This window comes from Temnothorax nylanderi, unplaced genomic scaffold (genome assembly GCF_030848795.1).
Source record: "Temnothorax nylanderi isolate EJ_2023f unplaced genomic scaffold, tnyl_v1.0 TNYL_tig0006_pilon, whole genome shotgun sequence".
Taxonomy (NCBI): Eukaryota; Metazoa; Arthropoda; class Insecta; order Hymenoptera; family Formicidae; genus Temnothorax; species Temnothorax nylanderi.
Window position 1 is genome coordinate 806698 of NW_027249068.1, and position 18222 is coordinate 824919.

At 38.8% G+C, this 18222-nt stretch overlaps 1 protein-coding gene across 4 annotated transcripts in view; it reads left to right on the plus strand.

Moving 5' to 3' along the window:
- Positions 1 to 14610, plus strand: part of Sim (bHLH transcription factor single-minded) — a 40968-nt gene extending 26358 nt beyond the window's left edge. For 3 of the 4 annotated variants that reach the window (XM_071715467.1, XM_071715464.1, XM_071715455.1), the window contains 8 exons: positions 707 to 1024; positions 2963 to 3048; positions 3230 to 3319; positions 3664 to 3885; positions 6772 to 6983; positions 8326 to 8432; positions 9885 to 10367; positions 10848 to 14610. In XM_071715467.1, the coding sequence (XP_071571568.1) occupies positions 850 to 1024; positions 2963 to 3048; positions 3230 to 3319; positions 3664 to 3885; positions 6772 to 6983; positions 8326 to 8432; positions 9885 to 10367; positions 10848 to 11569 (2097 nt within the window). In that variant the 5' untranslated portion in view covers positions 707 to 849 and the 3' untranslated portion in view covers positions 11570 to 14610. The remainder of the gene's footprint in view (positions 1 to 706; positions 1025 to 2962; positions 3049 to 3229; positions 3320 to 3663; positions 3886 to 6771; positions 6984 to 8325; positions 8433 to 9884; positions 10368 to 10847) is intronic. The other variant, XR_011719440.1, reaches the window with a different exon arrangement.
- The last annotated feature ends 3612 nt before the right edge of the window (positions 14611 to 18222 follow it).

Consider the following 18222-nt stretch of genomic DNA (forward strand, 5'->3'; position numbering starts at 1 on the left):
ATGCCGATGAATTGCGATTACGGCGGGCGTGGACTCGAACTCCGCGTAGCGGAGTTAAGTTAATTCAGCTGGGTACGCTGATAGCGCCGCGACTACTTTATGCTGTCGTTTATGCAATTCGCGATTCGCGTTATTGCTGCATCGATTTTACATGCACGCGGGTAGGTTGCGCATGTCTAGTCTCCCCGGTCGCGAGCGCAAACCCTTAATGCCACTCTTGACGTATTAAGTTCTATCCTTAAGAACGACGTGCGTAAACACGCGCGATAACATCGAGGAATTACGAGTTACCTTCCCTCAATTTTGATCAAGAATGTAACGTTACATATGCAAGAAGATACATATATGTATATATATTATAGAATATACTAATATATATTCTTTTGGATAGAAATATTATATGTTATTTAGTTTTGAAAATTCGAAGCTTCTTAAAGTCTGAAAAATCTTTAAAACTTCATCAAGAAATAACAAAATGTGTAAAGACAAATTAAAATTTAATCAAAATGTAATTAAATTTAAAAATAGAGTTTTAAAAAATTAAATGCTGCTAAGCAAACTGAAAGATGCTATTTATTTATTTGTCTGTTTGTATATGACAGTTATAACAATGCTATTAAATTACGCTAATAAAATTCTAATGAAATTCGTTAAACACATTCGTTTGACACACATGTTTCACGAAAATTATCCCTTTTATTTGCAGACAGCAGTCCTCCCTCAGACACATTGGATCTGAGTTCGCATCATCCGCATCATCCGCATCATCATCATAACAATAACAACAATAACAACAATTCGAACGGCATCGCTAGCTCCACTACATCCGGTGGTCTGCAGGAAATCGTGATGAAAGAAAAAAGCAAAAACGCAGCGCGGTCGCGCCGCGTTAAGGAGAATCAGGAATTTTTGGAGCTGGCGAAGCTGCTACCACTTCCAGCTGCCATTACCACACAACTGGACAAGGCCAGCATCATCAGACTGACCACAAGTTATCTCAAGATGAGAGCCGTCTTTCCTCATGGTAACGAATATGCCCATTTGGTAAATCTTGCTTTTATTTGTTATAATCGAGTTTTTTTTATATTATCAAATCGAATCGATATATAGAATAATGATTAATAAATAATAATGTACTTATCGGCATAAGTTACACTGTTAAATTTGTAGTGTCAAATTATATCCAATTTGAGTCATTTTAACCATTCCCATAGATCGCCAACTCAATACGTGCTCCAACTCAGTATGTCGTTGATTTAATTAAAACAATATTAATTTAACTAAACCTACTAAAATGGAGTTGAAATAATACTGTTTTGTGTTAAAATAGTATATTTCAACCCACATGGTAGTTAAAAATAACAAAATGTTATTTAACTCAAGGCATTGGTTTAAATTTCATCCTTTAATATTTAACAGCATACAATGCCACTTGTTTATCGAAATCAATCTGAACCTACCAGAACGATTGCGTTATCCAAACTCCATAATTGAGCATAAATAGCCGCAAATCATGCCTTTTTTTTATCTTGCCGTTGTTATAGGGCTGGTATGAATTTAGCAACCGGACACTTACGCGCAAAGGGCAAATAGTATCGGATGAGATGGATGTGATTGCGCACTTAATGCATTGTTAGTTCCCAACGCTTTGTAAGCAAAGCATGGGGGCCGTTATAGTGTTACAATGGCCTCCCTCAGTTCGATTCCCCCTCTCACGACATTGGCGAATTGAATTTCAAGTGGCTGCATCCCTCTAGAACGATCGTCCCGTCTTTATTCTCGGGTAAAAAGAGACACGGCGTCCTCACGACGACGCTTTTAAGGGCGCTTCCTCGCGCGCTTTGTCGAAAAACGAGCGTGAAATTTCTCGAGAGGCCGATCGTCTCGTCGATTATTACCGCAAGATTAACCCTTCACAATTCAAAACAACCGTCGGAAATCGATATTAAATGAGACGCGTTGTAATGTCGCTATTTTAAACTTCTCATCTATGATTTATTAATAAATATGACGATTTCTGTAATAGTGATCTTTAAAAATAATATCGGTGTTACGTCAAATCTCGACGAATCCATCTTTAACAATTCCTCACGTTCTATCCCGAGCTTCATGCTTGTTATATCGGATTCTAATGTAAAATTCTCGATGTAACGCGGTGATAGCGAAGGATATTGAACTGAGACAGTTTCTTTCTTCGAGATGGATCGAGCTGTCTGTCAAACGTGCGCCATTGTACGTTGACATAATAATAAAGATAAAATCGTAAAATCTGACACGTGTCGTATATTGAAACAGCATGATCGACGATTCTTCCAAGAAATATGTCAGTCGATAATCAAACTTGAGAGAAATATGCTCTAGAATACACGACGTTTGAAATGTCACACTCAAATATGAACACATAGTACGTGACATGAATAATTTTACTGAAATTTACTTCAGTATAAAAGCGACAGTAATTTCTTATCAAATTAGATTTCGGCTTCTTCTAATTTTGACGCGTATTTTTATACGTTTTGATAATTCAAAAGCCGGTTTTTAAATTTGCGCATCTCTTAATCTTTCGGTTTCTGACGATTAATGTGTCTTAAATAATACTTAAGAGAAATAGAAACAATTTTTTTGTTGAACATTGTTATTTATGAAAATTAGTAATGATAACTTGAAAAGTGTAAATTCAGCAAAAGTTGTATATGACGTGTATGCGTCATGTCCATTTCTACGAATGTAGATTAACTTTAATCTCAGTTTAATTTACTTTTTGTCTTTTTCTAGTTCTAAAAATTAAAAAAATATATAAAAGTGAGTTACACCGAGATTAAAGTTAATCTACATTCGTAGAAATGAACATCAGTCGCAATAATCAATACATTTCACCAAGAGAAAGCATACACTTTCAAACAGGCCTGTGTTCTCGCTCGATATTAAAAGCAGAAGATTGATTTAATTAAGTTTTTTTCAGGTCTCGGAGACGAATGGGGTGCCGCGCCACCGCCCAACAATCCCTTAGAGACCACCATCAAGGAACTGGGTTCGCATCTCTTACAAGTGAGTGATCGTCACTTTTACTCTCTCTCTCTCTCTTTCACCGATTAATAAAAACAAATATAAATCCAGAATACAATCCTCCGCTTGCGGAAAATTCGAAAATTTTACGGCGTAAAAATACCTAATAAATTCGCGTGAGTCGTGAATTAACCTTGTGATAACAGGCTATTTCTGACTGCAGACACTGGACGGCTTCATCTTCGTCGTGGCACCGGACGGGAAAATTATGTACATAAGCGAGACTGCTAGCGTGCACTTAGGTTTGTCGCAGGTGGGAGATATCCCCTCATTTAGTTCACTAATTAATAATTCAATTTTGGCAATTTTTTGAGGAAAAAATGTATTCAACATTTACTTACGCAATTACGTTTATGTTTAAACAACTACGTATCTCTGAATATGTAAATGTCAAGAAAATATGAAAACAAATAAATGAATAATATTGAAAATATCTTGCATGTATAATTTGTAATAAAATTTCCCGCGCAAAATTGCATTATTATGTGTTGTGTGTATCGTATTATTACATCGTGTGTATATGTTACATTGCTACGCCAGGTAATGGAAGTCCACGTTAATCCGGAAACTATTGACGGAAACTGTTCGTATGTGCAGGTGGAATTAACGGGAAACAGCATATTCGAATACATTTATCCGGAAGATCGCAACGAGATGGTTTCCGTGCTGAATCTTCCGCAGAGCCCTGCGGATCTGGCGGGTTTCACATTCCCGCCGCCGAATTCGCGAGGTGAGATCGAGCTGGAACGTGCCTTTCTCCTCAGAATGAAGTGCATCCTAGCGAAAAGGAACGCGGGTCTTGTCACGGAAGGATACAAGGTAAACAAGAAAAAATAAATTTTCATAAAATGTTAAATTAATGCCCAATTAATATACCAAACGTCCTCGGGGATAGCACACACATTTAAAGTTTCTTAAAATGATTAAGTTACTATTATGTACGTATGTATGTACATGTTGACACTCGATCAAAAAATTTTTCAAAATATTAACACATCAGTCATGGTCGAAAAAGATTTTGAATTCCACGTACATTGTAACTTTGGATTATATAATTTTATTAATTATTATTATAGTAAAGATAAAATAAGTATTAAGCAAAAGTAGGAAATGTCTTGCAAATCTCGTTTTTTTAAAATATAAGTCAAAAATTTTTTAAGACAAGCTTACGGCAGTAATTTTAAGAACAGATAAGTAATCCTTTTTACAGAAACAAGAGAGAAAGAAAGACGGGAAGGAGCAAGTTAAATATACGATAGTTTCACTATTCTATGTATAATCCGAGACTGAAAGAGATTAACGGAAGGATAAGAGTTGCGCGATTAGTATTCTTTTACTATATACATATATTATATGTAAATATAATTACAAAACCAAATGCTAAATAAGAGATAAAGTTTGATCAGCTATATAAGTAGGGACGCAATTGTCACAGTCACGTTCAGTCGTAAAGGAAACGCATCGGGCAGATGGTAAAATTCGCTCGTATCCAGTCTGTCTAGAAAAAATGCTATGCTTTTTATCTATTTCTTTCAATCATTTTCAACGATTTATTGATAGTACATTGTTAATATATACCAATGTTTTACAAAAAATTTATAAACAAAAACCACATTATACCTATATTTAACTGTATACCTATATATACCTGTATTTAAAAGTAGAGTAATGGTAACATTTATAATTTTTCTAAAATAATAGGTAAAAATGATAAAAATAGAGTGTAAGTTGTGATTCACCTTGATTTTTTAGCTTTCTTATCTTATAATTTTTAAATTAATTCATTAAGTAAATTTTGATTAATACTGTTAATAAGCTCCTAACTCGTAAATTAATTAAAGAAAATGACTGAAGTTATACAATATTATAGATACATATATGATACAATAAATAATATTAAATTATATCATGTTATTATGTACGCGTGAAATTTAACATCTGAAAAATAAAATCGAGATAAAATAAAAATAATTATTCTTCCACTATTCGCTTTCTCAAACAAACCATAAATATGTGTGCAGCAAGAATCAATTTCAGTCAGTATGTTACACTGTCGAAACTATTCATCAGATTTACGCAATTTGTCGTGAAAATGCGAAAAATCGCGTATAGACACTAATCCCGATTTATGAACGGCAATGCCTTAATTTTCCGAAATCGAGTAAAACTGCTCTTATTATCCTCTCCCGGGTATCACTAAACTTTCGACATATGCTCGGGCAATAACGACGACGCTATTGTTCTGAAGCGAAGGGAGGAGACGAGAGAAGGTGAAGGGACCTGCGAATATACCTTGCACTTGCTAACCGAGGAAGGCAGTTTCCTCGCGGAGGAAAATGTTTGACAAATAGCTCGTTCAAACCGTAATACTACGATGACGGTAACCCTCGACGAAATCGCGCATAAAGATCCCCAATGGTGTCGAGCATAGTCATGAATGCAACCCCCTGCGAGCTGTTAGATCAACCGAGAGAGTTTTGGGGCTAGGGCGAGCTTATCCCTATGGTACTTACACACGCACAAAGGCGGATTGTAGTTGGCTTTTCTTTTGTCGACGCGCGAACGGAAATGTACGGATTAACGATTGCGTGAAATTCGAGTGAGAACGGAGAAAGAACCTGCTCCGAGTGTCTCATCTTAGGATGATACCGATAAATCTTGAGAATTATTACAAAGTCTCGTTAAATTAGCCTCGACTTCATGATGCAACTTATTGGCATCTGTTTGTCTTAAAAACACAATTTGAAATAAATTCAAGTACATCATAACTTGGAGACAAACTTGCACCATTTTCATGTTTTAAAGAGCCTTTCGAGACTTAGCTTGCTTTGTTCGATCAGACACGCGTGAGATCCGCTACCGGGGTGAGATTAAAAGTGGTCGACCGCCCTCGTGTCACAAACTCCGCTCTTCTTTAAGTCCCTCTCGCGCCGCGATGCGCGCCGATGCACCGGAATTGCATATGAGATGATGTATGCAACGCGGGCATAATAAGGGGCCTATTTGCTTCACAAATTCGCCCGGCACTCGAGATCGGAGCGTGATGTTCAGCGAGACTTTTTTCGTATCGCGTCATCAGTCATTCAATTAAGCAGGAATTGTTAATTTACCGTTGTTCTGCGCGAGCATCCATACTTCAACCGCGACTCGCGAGGGTACATATCACTCAAGTATCACACGTACTTTATGCTCTCGGTCAAGGAATAACGTCGCGAATGCATCTCGAATTGCAAGTATGCACGCAATGCGACGACGTGTTACGCGCTATAAAAATTTATTAGAATCGCACGTAAAAAGAGAGTATTAACAAAGCAATAAAACGTATTTCTTTCTAGATACTTTCTTCTTGAATACTTTTTAATACTGCTTAAAATTTAATACCGCTAAAGATACCTTGAGAGAGGATGGGAAGAAACTTCTTTCGTCCCATCCTCTCTCAAGGTATATTTAAGCAGTATTAAAAAGTATTCAAATAAAATTTTAATTTAAAAAAATTCGGGTTTTTTTATGAAGATCAAATTATAGAATAATATACAATTTTCACAATGATAACTTTTCACACAATTTTCTACTTAAAGTAGACAAGTTATCGTTGTCAAAATTTGACGTGTATAATTTGAGAGATTCTAAAAGATTGTATGCCTTTGAGAAATTTTTGGAAAAGCGAAACATATATCAGCGACCTTTTTGATTTGATTTTTGTAGGTCATACACTGTTCCGGCTATTTAAAATGCATCGTGGAGGCTCCCATCGGATCCGAATATGAGGACGGCGTTGGACGATGCATCCGTAATGTCGGTTTAATGGCGGTCGGCCACTCGCTGCCGACGAGTTCCATAACCGAGATTAAATTGCATCACAACATGTTCATGTTCCGAGCTTCGCTCGATCTGAAGCTCATATTCCTCGATGCAAGGTAAGATATTTATATTTATATATATAAATTTCTTGCAATATTTTCTTTAAAGAATTATAAAATTTCTGATGTCTAATATTATACAAAGTCGCTTTCATGTTTACTTCTGTACAATACGTAATGTACAATAGAATTTCCAAAGTAGGTTATCATTCATATATATATTCTTAAAACTCTCCAATTCAACCTCTTATAATAAAACCGAGACATACATGGGATAAAGATCGGGATCAAATTTTGTAGCCGTCTTATAAGTCAATCGCTTTCGCATGGAGCTACGCATCATCCCTCTTCTTTCTCTGTCATTAATTGCAAAAGAAATAAATAGAAACTGGTCAATTAATAGCTTCCAAACGTGAAAGTCTCTCAGTTAAAACAAATAAACTAGAGAATTATGTGTCTAGTATAAAGACACGAATATAGTACAATATAATACTAAAATTAATTATAAATATATTAACATTATTATATCTGTGTATAAAATTTATAATCAGCAAAAACACTATTTCTTGAATAAATCTTTTTTCTCCGGATCTCCTTGCCGCTGCTGGAGGAAGCGAGCGGTGTTGACTCGAGCACCGGGACACAGTGGATTATTTATTTCCAATGTAATTATAGTTGGGTGTCGTATTGCGCCATTAATATTTCGATGGAAGGCCCGCGCATTGCCCCCGGTTGAGAGGGATACGGCCATTAAAATCAGTTTCGTGTTACCGTGCTGCCGCGTATCCTCTTTTTTTTTCCTCTCCATCCACGGCAAATAAATATCCACCACCGGCGGTCCCGGCGAGCCCTACACACCCGCTCGCTTGTACTGGGAACGAACACGTGACGCAGTATAAATATAGCGCGGATAGAAGCGCGCGATGAAATTTTATACATACCGTCGATCGGAATCGGCTCACGCGGATTGTGCAAACTCGCGACGCTCGCACCGTAAATCCCGACGAAAACAAGCCCCAATCCGCGGAAAGCGATCAGCGGACCTATCTCTGTGGTCTTTTGGACTGTATCTCCGCAGCGTTGGAACGCAGCGTGAGTGATATCGGGTGCTGCGAGTTACACGGGGAATATAACCGCGGTAGTATTTTACACAATTTACACAATATACGCATCCCTTTACAACAAAATTGCATTAAAATGAAAATAAAAAAATGATATTTAATTTAAATAAAAATATACTTCTCAGGGAAAATTTTTTAATGATTCTCTTTAGAGAAAATATAATATGTAAGCTTTTTGATATACGCGGGTTGGCATTGGGCGAAACGGAGAAAGTAACTCGCTAAAGAGGAGATAGATATATGGTATTATGTATATGGTGTCTTGGGTGCTGTTACAGAGTAGCTCAATTAACAGGCTACGATCCACCGGACCTAATTGAGAAAACGTTATACCACTACGTGCACACATGCGACGTTCTGCAGCTGCGACATGCTCATCATGTTCGTAAGTATTTCATTATGTGTTATTAGATGCAATTCATTATCGGACGAATAAAGTAATTTCACTAATATCCTGACATCTGCTATCATTTATAACAATCTGTTTAGTGATAAAGCAGAGAATGTTTAATTTATTTTTTGTTATCAATTTAATGTAGCTGTATACTCGTCAATTTGATTTAGTTAGATTTTTCCTTCCCCAGTTATCTATCTAACAAATTGCAAATCTATTTTGTAATCTTCAGCTTGCTGCAATGTTTTATTTTGCATTAACATGGGTATCTTTGCCGAAAATATTTATTGATAAAAAAGGTTTCATCCGACTTTTCCTTTTACGTGTGCGATTACCAGCCGCAGCATCTCTCTGCTTTTCGCAGATTATGCTTTTACATTTTCGCTCGTGTTTTCCCGATTTAAAGGTCACCTATTTCTGTCTGAATAATAACATCGGAAACACAAACGCTCGAAAATATTTTCCTTCGATAGTTTCGCCGTTGACCGACGGTCCGGCGCGAATTCTTTCAAACGACGTCGACACAATACGTCGATGAGGATAAGCTCTTTGTAGACTGAGAGTAGCTGACGCTGCTTAACTCACCGACACCCTTACGAAACGTCCTTTGATCTTACGTGCCACTTGCGCGCGGATAGCTACAGCGTATTTCCACTCTTTTCCATTTTTCCTCTCTCTCTCCTCGGAGCGCCGTCACACGCGCTTATTCTAAGTATGTGGACACGTGGTGCACCTAGGGTGTACATTATTGATTGAACAACGTTGCCACGGCGCGCCGACGAAAAGAGACGGCTGCTGGGTACGCGTCTATACGCGCGAAAGAGAGAGAGAATGAGAGAGAGAGAGAGAGAGACAGAGGGGGTGAGAGTGACGATAAGAGCGACGAGCGGGTAGAAGCGAGGGAGGTTTAGCGAGAGGTGTGAGCGAGGTAGGAGGCTGTTACTGCTATCACTGTTTGAACAGACTCGCAGTTTCACGAGCGCGACTCGAAGGGAGTCTGACATAATGCCGCTAATGTCTGCGCCTGAGGATTGCGCCACATCGCAAATGCTATTCCGCTCGATTTTTTTTCCGGGATTACACGTGATGACGGCGACGCCATAGATACCTAGGATTTTTCTTGAGAAGTCGCAAATGCGAAAGACACAATCCTTCCTTTTTGAATTATATTAAAACTTTTCCTTCCAATTTCATAATAATTCTTAGTTTCGCTTATTTTTTATCCTAGCCCCGTCATCAGAGATAACAGCGTTAAACTAACGATGACATTTGATTTTCTCTCCTACATCAGTCTTATAAAATTTTGTTAAATTTTTTTATATCGTTAATTTATTATTCATTAATATAATACGATATAGATTATACGTCGTAAATTTTTATGATCATCAAACGCGACGTTGATTCTTCGCTAAAAGTTGGTGGGTGCCGTTGTTTTGTTGACAGTGTTGCGCAAAGGTCAGGTGACAACGAGATACTACAGGTTTCTAACAAAAACTAGCGGTTGGGTATGGATGCAGTCGTACGTGACGATCGTGCACAATTCACGAAGCTCGCGTCCGCACTGCATCGTGTCCGTGAACTACGTCTTGACGGCCACCGAGAGCACGGGCCTTATCCTGAACTGCGAACAAAAGTCGTCCTGCTCGAGTCCAGGAAATCCACCGAGCGCCCCCGTGTCGACGCCCGTCACGATTGGTGATCTGGACAATCACAGCCCGAGCCCGCCTTCTTACCGCAGTAGGACCAAGGAGCCACCTGATACCGATTACGCCGACAGTTCCGGTTATCCAAACTCGGAGTACATGGCAGGCTCGACTAATCACAACCACTACCTGTCATCCTCGCCATATGCGCCGCACGGTATCAATGGTGCGGCGCACGAGGACAGCGTTTACTACAGTCCGGATTTATTCTACCAGTACAATGGTGAGTCTCACAATTGATTTATATCTTGGAAATTCACCTGTGTTTGGAGATAGCGAATTAAAATGAATAAAACTGTAAATAAAGTCCCTAAAATATATAGATCGTCTGAAACAGGCTTTGGGATCAGTAATATAGTGTCTGAGTTTCTATATTTTTTTCTTACAAATTATATAGACTGTTAAATACTGAAATACATAACGCAATAAAGATTGAGCGAAGGACGCGTTTTTTTTCCGGACGCTATTTTTTCTGGCATGAGGAAAAAAGGAAGGGTCATTATTTCTACAAAAATATTCTATCTTGAAATATTATCGTATAAAATTTATACATAATCAGGCATAGATAGGTATAACGGTATATTCTGTTACAATGTAAAAATGTCCGTCAGGAGTGATGAAAGACTTTTGATCATTAATCTTTCATTAATCCTATAAGGATTACAGTTTATTCAATTTTAACCCTCTATTTTGTAATCTCGAGACCTCCACCAAGACCCCGTAAACACCCTGCAGCACCAACAAGACACGCACCAACAGCACCTTCTGCATCACGCCACGTCCCTGACTATTCAGCAGCACAGCCCGCAGAACAACCAGCAGAAACGACAGCATCCTCAGCAGCATCTGCTGCATCAGAGTGCGACCTCTTTGACGACCCTCGAGCAGCAACAGCAGCAGCAGCAGCAGCAGCAGCACAGCCCTCAGAGCGGCCAACAGAAGCGACCTTACTCGACATCCTCGAGCTCCTGCGGTAGCACCGACGGTCTGGACGTGCACTTGACGAATTCTCTACTGCCGTCGGGATACCACACATCCCATCATCATCATCATCACCATATGCCGCCGGACTCGACATCGTCGACGACGTTGAACGAGGCTGGAGGCGTAATCATGTACCCGACCTGCGGTTTCAACAACAACGAGAGCTATAACGCCGCGGCGCTTCAGCCCCACGACGGTTACCAGCAGAGTCACCCTCAGGTTCACCACAGTAACGGCAACGGAACGGTGAAGCATCCTCATCACCATCATTTGGAGGTTTCGTCGGCCGGCTACACCAGCGTCATCGTCGACTCCCAGCAGTACAGTCCCAGCACCGTTCCCCAAGAGCTACACGCGCATCAGACGGCACCGGTGAGCGGCGGTACGCCGCCGCTGCACCATCAGCCTCATTACGAGACGCATCATCAGTTTGTTCACTGACATCAGTTCGAGGTGCCCTGCGCGTAGCACTTCGACGCGGCTTGCGACGATGGCGCGTGCGGGCATCATCATCATCACCGTCATCATCATCATCAACAACAGCAGCGTCATTGCGCAACGTCGGAGTGTGCTGGAGAGCAATACGCTGGGCATCAGATGAACAATGAATCGTACAACCCAACTGGGTCTCACGTCACCTACGTCACGCCCTACAAACGACTATGGAAGATAGAGGAACGGAGTGTCTCGACCTTAAAAGGTAATTCGTAATTGCTGCCAGAAAATCAGTGCCATAAGGTGATAATATTGTTATTAAATGATACAATCGTCAAAAAATCATTGTTTTTTACATTAGACTTCTTCGGACGCGTACGTCGAATTTAATCTTACTATATATATATTTATCTGCATGCGGAAGTTCTCGATAAAAATAATTTTCGCGCGAGTTCGATAAGAATATGATAAAATATTATTTAAAGGTATTTCTTTGTGTGATAGATGCTTCACAAAATTTCACGTAGAGAAAAAGGAGTTGCGGCAAAACCGGCGTTCCATTTGTGAGCTAAGCTTTGGGAAACACGTAACTGACTCTGGTCATAATTCTATCGTTTTTACTCGTATTATCACGTTATCGCAGTAGAATCTCAATGATAGCGACGTTGACGACTGCAGTGGCGGTGAAAGCGAATCTGTTTGATTTCAACATTCTATCGCAGCTTTGATAAATACTATTGGAATAAAAATGCAAGAAAAAATACAAAATAAAATAATGAATATAGTACTATTATCGTTATTTTTTCATGGATAATTCAAATGACAACTATAAAAGCTCGATGGAATCAATTCCGATTACATTGTAATGATATGAACAATGCTTCTAACAGCGATTCGAACATCAATGCGACTTCGATGAATACAATATAAGAAAGTGGACATGTCAGTGTAGTATAATTACTATTAAACGCGGATAACGCTAGCCGAGTCACTGTGACTAAAATTAATGTGGATGAAGTTTAAGATATTAATGACTTGAAGAGGCTCAACTCCTTTGTACGTACTTTGTATCACATATCTCGAGATGAGACAATAATGATTCGCGATGTTTTAATCCAGCTCCACTTAAGTACTTCACAATAGTGATCGTCGGGAGCACCGCGTAGGAAGGGGTTAAGAATATTTTACACGCGCTGGACGCGAATTTCGTGAAGGCTCCACGAGGAGTAATTCGACGAAAATACCGGACGTGAAATATTAATTAATATTCGAACGTTTGAATTTGAAAGCCATATATGAAAAATTGAAAGCAAGAGCAAAAGATATATGTATATTGATTTTCACAAACCTCTTAAGATATCGTGAAATGGAATATAAGAATTCTATATAAAGTTTATTTATATTAGAAAATATAATTCTAAATAAATTTTAATATATGTATAGTAAATTGATATATCGAATGTTTCAAAATTCGCGCAGTGGGAATACACAGTGCGATTGTCTGTGTTAGAAGAAGCAACATTTTCCTCAGGCAAAATTGCATCTGAGTTTTTAAGTCAGTTAGCAATTTTACTGCAAAAAAAGGCTACTTCGTCTGACACAGAGAACCACACTGGGCATTCCGTGTACGCGGATTCGGGGCACTCTGTATATTGAAGTTAATGTACATTGAATATAAAGTCCTAAATAAATTTTTGTTCCACTGACGGGTTATATCATCAAAAAGGTTTGATAAAAAAATATAGCAAAATCAAATGGTTTTAGCTGTTCTAATTTTGCGCATTATTATTACGCATTTATGCGCGTGCATGCAGCAGCAAAAATTGCACTTTTTTCTTAAAAACAAAACAGATAAATAATATTTTATAAATTTTAAATTAAAATAACGCTTAACCTAATAATTTTTATGGAAATATTGTAATACTTTTTTTATAGGGAATAAAGAATTGCGTCGAATAATGTTTTAAAAAACACAAAGTTTCAAAGGCACAAAGTCAGAATAGCTGAAATTATTCAATTTTATCTTACATCTTTCTTCGATATCTCAAGCCGTTTTGGCGATATAACCCGTCAAAATCCTGTGGAAAATTCTGTAAATAAATTTTGTATAATTTTATATTAGTCATTTTCATCCTTTCAATTTTTGCAAGCGTTGAAATAAGGTATTCTAATATTAAACAATATACTAATCAGGCTATTGGCGTTGTTGTTGTACCATTAATGCGAGATCTTTTCTCGAATGTAAATACTGTAGACGTGTAAATTATTCTAATTAATTAAAATTAATTGTATATATAGTAGCACTTATGTCGATCCGCGAAGACTGACCGGTGCTTGTGCCAATCGACCAAAGAAATTTACGCTCTTTTTATCGAAGAATTAGTATTATATTTTTAATCGCGCTTATATTTAAGTACGAGTATCCAATAAAGATAGAAGAGCGAGTACTGTAAATGTATCTAAACGCGTAGCGCAAAATCCAATACTTCAACAGCCGCGAGATATTTTATTACAGATAGAAATTATTACATCATAGACTATGCTGTATAATATAAAACGACGCGCATGTATAATCGGCATAAAAAAAAAAGCCCGAAACCTATAATTGTTCTTTTAACAATATCTCTCTCGGAACACGAGAAAAAAAAGAGTCTCGACCATTTTAACGCCGATTATACATGTCACAATGCAGGCCTGATTATTTATATCAATGTAAAGTGTGAGATTTCGTAGCGAGAATCACGGCGGCAATGTCCGTGTCAAGCATTGTACATATTGTAAAAGTGTAGCACTACATACGTACATACAAGAAAGTATATCATATTTTCCTCTGAAAAATGGTATTTTTTACTTGTCTTCCTGCTTCTATATCTTAAGATCATGCAAGTACCGTGTTTTATAAGTAAAATATTAATGATTAAATGAAGTAATGCTATTCTTTGTTAAAAGAGACGAGACACTTAGCAGCTATATGCAAGTAAGTAGAACGGAAATATTGTATATTGTATCGTTCTTAATCCCCTAATAAATCGATTTAACATTTATAATTTATAAATTTTTGGACAACTGAAAAAAGTCCATGATTATTACAATTTTATACATTACAGAATCCAAATTTGATTATAAAAATTGATCGAAAAATATGGGACGATGGATAAAAAAGATATTCAAAGAAGACTCTTGTTGAAGCAACTTCAACGGGTGTTTCAAGCAATTTAGTTGCGCGAATTCTCACGCTTAGATTACGACTCGACTACTCCGGATTTGCATTTTCAATGCGTGTTATATGATTAAAAAAAAAGGCGAAAAGAATAGGTCGGCCGAACAATCGATGTAGAGGAAGCATTCTGTCAGGAAAGCGTTGAAAGGCAATAATGGACATTTCAGGTAATTCAGCTTCGCGAGATTCTCACGATTAAATTAAGAGCGGCGAGCGAGATCGGGCGTGCGGGATCGCACACAAAAGCGATCCGCGTCGCGCAGCATCCAGCGGGGATTCCTCGTCCCACAAACACGGCGAGGCAACGATCCCGCTTTTCTGCCGCGCGACCCCGATTGTCACTCGGCCGGCGCAAACAATAAATTAATTGTGCCTCGCACGATCGGCTAGCTTTCGGCGGTCGTGTGCTTGCTGGCATGAGGTCTCTGAAGAGGCACGTGCCATTTTATAATCGTCATTCAGCTTCTCTTTCTCTCTCGCGCGCTTAAAGCGAGCAAAAGATAGGGAGTCATTACTTTCCCTAAAGTCGAATTACTGCAATACGAGTGATGTACTTCTTTCTTTTAGAGATATAGCAGAAAGAAAATGCGGAGATCTGTATAATTATACTCTTCTAACATCAAGCTTAATTTTGTAAGACGATTTTTTGTAACAATGCTATTAACTTGGTATTAGGGTATCTAGGAAATCTAAATCGAGGACATTATGCTATTGGAATATCCTATTGTTGATTATAGAATTTAACAAAGTCTACTGAGAAACCTCGAGCACCTTTTAATGTGACTTGTTTTTAAAAGCTTTTAGCAGGTTTTATAACACTGATGCGAGTTTGATCGGAAAAATAATGATTTTTATTCGATCCAACTGACAAATTTATTAAATACAGTTGTCACAATGTTTCGATCATTGATTTTGATCATTTTCAGGTGTAAATCTAGTATAAGTCATAAAATCAATAAATTGCTTTTCATCAATAAATAACTTATCCCTCTTTCTCTCTGGTCATAATATTGTGCCAAAGCAAGTCATGAATTTAGAAGTCGTGATAACTGTATTTGATCAATTGGATCGAATAAAAATCATTATTGTTAGTTATTTATTGACGAAGAAAAGTCTCATATTTGGTTTGATTAGAAAAAATCTCAAGCATATATGGCCACCGTGACGTAGGCCTTAAACCGACACTGCGGGCGGTATTTGAAAGTCGGGACTTTCTGTAACGATTGATCGCACAATTTCACAGAATCGTGGTCGCGTCCCATTCACCGGCCGAAGAATTTAACGAGCTGCACGCGACTTCGCGTAGCCTCGACACGTCGTCGCACACGACCGATAATGGCACCCCTCGTAGACTATCCCGCCTCTAACGTTCTCATTATACCCATGCCGTGAGTGGTGTATTCTTCCGTCCGTTTGCTTCTACGTATTACGACAAATACTATTACGGCAGAATCGCGGAAGGACTAGTCGGTTATCATCGACACGAATACACGCGATTTAAGCGATATTTCTCGATACTCTGACTTTTCGAAAGTGCAAGCTATGAATCTGTTCTTTTAGATACGTCAGAGATCATACAAATGTATTTTGTTATTTTAAAAAAAATATTTGGACCCCTAAAATAATAATAGCAGACAACATTTTTATTTTGCTAAGTATTCTAAGACCCAGTTCCACAAACGTCGGTTAACTTTTAACTTCAGATTCACTCTTTGTCTCTTTCTAACGTCCTCCTTAGAAATAGACGAAGAGTGAGTTAATCTAAGGTTAAAAGTTTGACCGACGTTTGTGGAACTGGGCCTAAAAGGATAACGTCTAATCCTTCCCTCTTTCTCGACAGCAGGTCGTCAATATCGGAAGTATAATTTTCCACTATGCGTTGTGTTGCAAGAACTCATTCAAAATAACACATGAGAGAACATAAATATGGACAGTAAACTCGCAGAAGATTAGAACTGTGAATAGACGGCGTCGAACAGAGTAGACTGTGTATTACCACAGCGAGTGGTTTTGTTTCTCTCGTCGCGTTTCTTCCCGTCGCGGCGTCGCTCGTAAAAATATGAGAAGGTTTAAACTTTTATAACGTCTTCGCGTTGCGTATATACTATACAGTAAAACGGTACGAGTATTGTATATAAGAATCCGGTCACGAAAGTAATGAGGCCACGTACGGTCGACGGAGAACCATTGCAATCCATTTTTATAATGATTTCTCCCCCCCCCCCCTCCTCGCAACTTTCTATATTTCTTTTTGTTTTTTTCTCGACGAAATGACCTTAATTAGACAAAAAGAATAAAATCAAGTTAAAATTATTGAACGAATGAGTTTAAATATTATCTACACATTTCATTTTATTCACGTCCACCCTTGGTATTGTTTCACATTTGAGTTAAAACTTGTTACTTTATTTTATTTTACTCTAAGAATTTGTCTTCGACATCCTGAATTTTCACAAAAGTGCACGCGCGATAAGTTCTTCTCCAAGTACAGGGACGAAGGATAATATCGCGCGTCGTGCGTGACACCCTCGAAGAACAACATATGCATCGGCTGCACCGAGGGTACCGCAGAAGTGGCTATTATTCCCGGCGATTAGGGATATAAACGCGGATTTAGGCTAGAGGGGGGATTTTGATTAAACTAAACACTTGACAGGTTGCGTGCGCTGTAGAAACATTTGTATCGCGGGGCGTGGTATTTGCTTATCATTAAGACACGGATTATGGAGATTTATGGGGATGTAGCGCAAACCGCGATGTTCTCGTAGATGAAACTAGATGAAATCAAATTCGGGGTTCGCATAGAAGTAACTGGGAGTTACGTAAGTAATTGTGACTACGCTGTATAGGCTAATGCTTGAACTTAATTATGCGATTTTGTTTAGCTTGTAATAATTATACCTAATTAAATTGTTTCAATCTGTATTCTCGCAAAATGCAGAGAAATTCTGTTACATACAAATTCTCTTTCAGAGTCAATTTACGAAGACGCGCTGAAATGCTCGTCGTCGCAAATAAACAAAGTCGGAAAAAGCTGCCGCAAATGGCAGAAAAATTTCGGCGCGGAGACGACGATTCTGACGGAAGCGGATTACCGCACGGGGCCACGGGGCGAGAATCGCGCTGGTCTGAGGCGATCCTTGGCGCTGCGGCGCTGCCGGTGGCGGTAAATCTGGCGTGCAGCGCTGAGGAAAGGTAAGGGTGGCGCATTGGATTCTGGTGGACCCATCGCACACACCCGCACACCCACATAAACACACACACACGCGCGCATACGCATACACACGAGCACAAATAAACGCACGCAGGTGTGTGTCGACGGCGGGCCTGCGCGCAATCGGGGACGAAGGGTCCGCTTTAGCGGAGTCGCCCCCGCGGTAACCAGGGCGACGGCACGCAACGCCGCCCACAATCCCCGGGCTGTCTTGTCCGATGTGTT